This window comes from Camelina sativa, chromosome 11 (genome assembly GCF_000633955.1).
Source record: "Camelina sativa cultivar DH55 chromosome 11, Cs, whole genome shotgun sequence".
NCBI lineage: Eukaryota > Viridiplantae > Streptophyta > Magnoliopsida > Brassicales > Brassicaceae > Camelina > Camelina sativa.
Window position 1 is genome coordinate 19,724,440 of NC_025695.1, and position 4,181 is coordinate 19,728,620.

Here is a 4,181-nt window from a genome sequence, read left to right on the forward strand (position 1 = left end):
TGTAGTGACGGAAAACTCAAGGAGTATATGGTAACTCTGCTCGTAGATCCAATACGTCTTTGAAGACTTTAAATTACATGTCTTATGATTTAAGAAGATGGTTTTTCATGTTGGTTACTGTCGGAAACATCATCTTAGAGATGTATTACAAAAAAGAAGTTATGACAACATTGGACTATTTTATATCAAATTTGTTCATTATTTTAAATCTTCACCGAATATTGTAGAAAAATATATTTTTCTTAACATCTACGACATCCAGTGGAGTAGCAGCCAAACGGAGCTGAAAACGTTCCATACAAGATCAAAAGAGTTTTAAATATTTGATTTTGCATTAATTTGTGAACATGCACCAAGTTCTTTGTGAGTCTTTAACCCTCTGATTCAACACTATCTTGCAGATTGTTAGTTTCCGATGCACTGATACCAATGACAAAGCCGATCGAAGATGTCACAATCCCAACATATGCAAATGAAGACGAGCAAAACAAGGTGAAGGGATGAGCGGGCAACAAAATTACGTACATCTAAAGAAGAAGCAACAAAACTAAACGACTCTATAACCGTAGGTTATTCTTATTAGGTGCATAAAACGATTATTGAGTTGGTTTATTCATGTCTACAAAAGTAAACAATTGTACTCATTTGACGAACTAATTAGAAAGTAATTTACAGAAAGTAAATAGTTCTCTCTCTCTCTCTCTCTCTCTCTATCTGTCAGTTTTAACATTAAGAGTATTTATCTATACAAAATCTTACAAATCATTCCTCCAGAAACCAAAAACATGTCAACATATGTATCTCTGGTCTCTTCATCTTGTATTCAGCTCAGGATACTGTATCACTGCACATTTAAAACCAACCAATGTGGAAACTTGTGATTAGCTTTCACAACAATCTCATGACTTTAATCTCTGGGGTTAGGAGATGGAAAAAAAAACTATGTTTTCAATTACTTGATCCTTTTCACCAACCTAAGGATAGTCTTATAGAAACACATCGTAGCCAAAACACAGAGTTTCATACAATTCCAACAAGATTGCAAGAGGAAGAAAAGAATCATGGTTACCTTACTATGACAATCTTGGTGTGAAATTTTCTGGTTGTTAACATTAACATACACCTCACACGACACTTTACCCTGTCGAAAGAAACAATTTTAACCACGCATTAAATCATAAATTATAACAAGGAAACTACAACGGGCACANAAAAAAAAAAAAAAAAAAAAAAAAAAAAAAAAAAAAAAAAAAAAAAAAAAAAAAAAAAAAAAAAAAAAAAAAAAACTATACATAATTAGAAACACTTGAGTCTTGATATTGTTTACTTTCAACTAAGTATAGGTTCTGGAGTCAGGAATTTGTAATATAATGATAGTCATCCAAACAACAATAATGTCACTCTTTCTCCTCCATTTCCCAAATAAAAATGTCAAACATTATAAGGGCTAATGATTCAAATATCATTTAGAGAGCTCAACCAAAACATATATCTCCTACCAAGGTATAGAACACAACAGAGCAAACATGTTCCAGAAGCTGAAAGAAACTCTAAGCAATCAAAACGGAGATTCCTTCATCAAACCCATCATCATCATTTACAAGTAATGAAACAACCAATACAACTTTAAAACCTAAAGAAAAGAAGACTAGAACCATTGATCCAACTCGTCAAAACCCTCATGTTAGTTCACCATCAAAACCCCCAAAAACCCTTAGTATAAACTAAACTCAATCTAAAAACTTTCGAATCAAAATCTGACTAAAGCAAAGTATCAAGAACCCTAAACTCAGCTATAGAAGAAATAGAGCCTATACCTGAATAGGGATTTGAAACAAGAGTACACCAAGATCACCTTTAACCTGAGCAACCGTATCAAAAGGAACAACACCTTTAGCCAAATCACCAATCAAATAAATCACATCATGAACAACCTCAAGACCATCAAGCTCAAGCGTGGCATCAATATAAGAGCTATCACGAGCACGAAGGTGTCCACCTTTAGACTTCACGACACCCAACTCTCTCCCTCTATACCCAATCGAAACGACGAGCGAATCGTAATCGAGAGAGAAGAAGTCGCGGTTCCGGACTTTGATCGTGAGGGAGAAAGAGAGATCTAAGGCGATTTTATGCGAATCGAGGACGCTTATGTGGTTTAGATTGATTCGAGAGACAGTGATGTCTGGATCTGAAGGGTAGAGCAAGTACACGGCGGCGGAGAGGAGGAGGATTGCGGCGGCGAAGAGGAGAGAGCAACGGAGGTTACGGAGAAATGAAGTACGGCGGTGACGGAGATAAGGAGTTAGAAGGATCACGGTTTGAGAAGGTTGTGATGAAGGAAGAGGTGTGTAAGGGATGCCATAGTCTTCTTGATGCTTCGTCGACGCCATTATCGTTTCAAACGAAGAAGATGGGTTTTGGGAGGGTATAAATGTTGATTTTAGAAATTTTGGGGTTTTTCGTGAGAAATTTTGATTTTTGTAGAGCACAAGACTTTTTTACACTCTCTTATAATGTTCTTTATACGTGGAGCGGTGAGAACCGTTGTATGAGATGAGATCGACGGTGTAAGATTTACATTGAAAGCGTTAAGAGTGGAAAAAGAAAAATTAAAAAGAAGGAAATGTTAACAGTGGGAATTGAACCCACGCCCTTTCGGACCAGAACCTTAATCTGGCGCCTTAGACCAACTCGGCCATATAAACTTCGTTTTACAGTTTTCGACTGTATTGTATTTAGCCAAAAGTATTTTCTGAGTTGATTAAAATAGTTGTAGCTCAAAATTGAAATGTACCCATATTTTTCTATTAGATTTATTTTTTGGGCAAGTAGAATCATTTAGGCATATGTATTTGAAAGAGATCAGTAGCAAGTATATGTTTGTACGTCAAGAGTCAAGAGATCATTTTAAAAAGAAAAAAAGGACAATTTATGAAAAAAGTCTGTGAATTTTGGTAAAACTTAGATTCATCTATATATATACATTTTTAAGTACATTTTGGTTCTACCTTTTTATTTGTATTTATTGACAAAGTTAATCCCTAAAATTTTTTCGAAAATAACATTACTTCAGATTTTATTTCCTAAATATTTTTTACATATCATTCCAATTAAAAAGAATACAACATAATCAATATGGAAACCGAAACTATGATATATTTAACCACACTTTCTATTGTGTATTGAAGATATTCTATCTCTGAGTCATTTGTAAACAAAGAAAACAACAATTTGATTCCTATTTTGTTTTCCAAAACCTGTGAGCGTTGATTCTTAATGTAAAAGGAATTTCGATTCACATTTATTTAAATATTATAATTAATATATATAAAATTAAGAAAATTTTAAAATATTACGAATATGTAATATTAAAATTCTTTAAAATACTATATAATATGGTTATATAGTAGATGAATTATAAAGAGGAGATGTTGGAATTAATAAAATATCATTAAATTTATACTAATACAGGTTAAATCTTCATTTTATTATTTGTTAACACTATTAATATTAGAATATTTGACATATAAAAATTAAGTTGATTTAACTAAGGTTGTGTAAAATAATTAGATCATTAGGAAAATGTGACTTAATAATAGCGTATAAATGACTTACGATGTATTTAGATCCCTTTATTTTCGTTATAATAATTAACAATCAAAATAGAATCTCAAACACTAAACAAAACAAACTAAATATAACAAACAAATGGTCATGAAGTATATTGTGGGTTAAAAAATTAATATAAACATTCAGCCGCACAAACGGTCAGAAAATTTAGTTATTGGTCTATTTAAAAAACATCCAATAATTAACAAACAAATAAAAAATAAAAATAAAATATAAATAATAATAAAAATTATATGCACATAGTGTACCGCGGGTTAAAATCAGTCTTATGAATAGGGATGTCAAAATGGGTAGAAACCCATGGGTTTACCCTGTTTGTCTATTATTTTAACGGGTATGGGTTAAGCTTTTATACCCATATAAATAAATGGGTATTGATGGGTTCGTCCAATGGGTTTGTGGGTTATCCATGGGTTAATCAGAAAAAAACAAAATTAATATATATATATATAATATAATATGTATATATTAATATGTAAAATATCTTCTTTTTGCAACTAATATGTAGATATTAATATGTAGAATCTGATTGGATCATCTAAAGAAGA

The 4,181-nt window shown here is 31.8% G+C and overlaps 1 protein-coding gene and 1 non-coding gene across 2 annotated transcripts; both read right to left on the reverse strand.

Annotated features, from left to right (window-relative positions):
- On the reverse strand, nucleotides 619-2,471 carry LOC104723875. Its single transcript, XM_010442306.2, has 3 exons — nucleotides 1,818-2,471; nucleotides 1,070-1,141; nucleotides 619-844 (listed from the first exon to the last, which is right to left on the reverse strand). Exons 1-3 carry the CDS (start codon nucleotides 2,391-2,393, stop codon nucleotides 842-844), a joined length of 651 nt encoding a protein of 216 aa, XP_010440608.1. The 5' UTR covers nucleotides 2,394-2,471; the 3' UTR covers nucleotides 619-841.
- On the reverse strand, nucleotides 2,628-2,708 carry TRNAL-AAG. Its single transcript has one exon. It is a non-coding gene; the product is annotated as a tRNA-Leu (tRNA).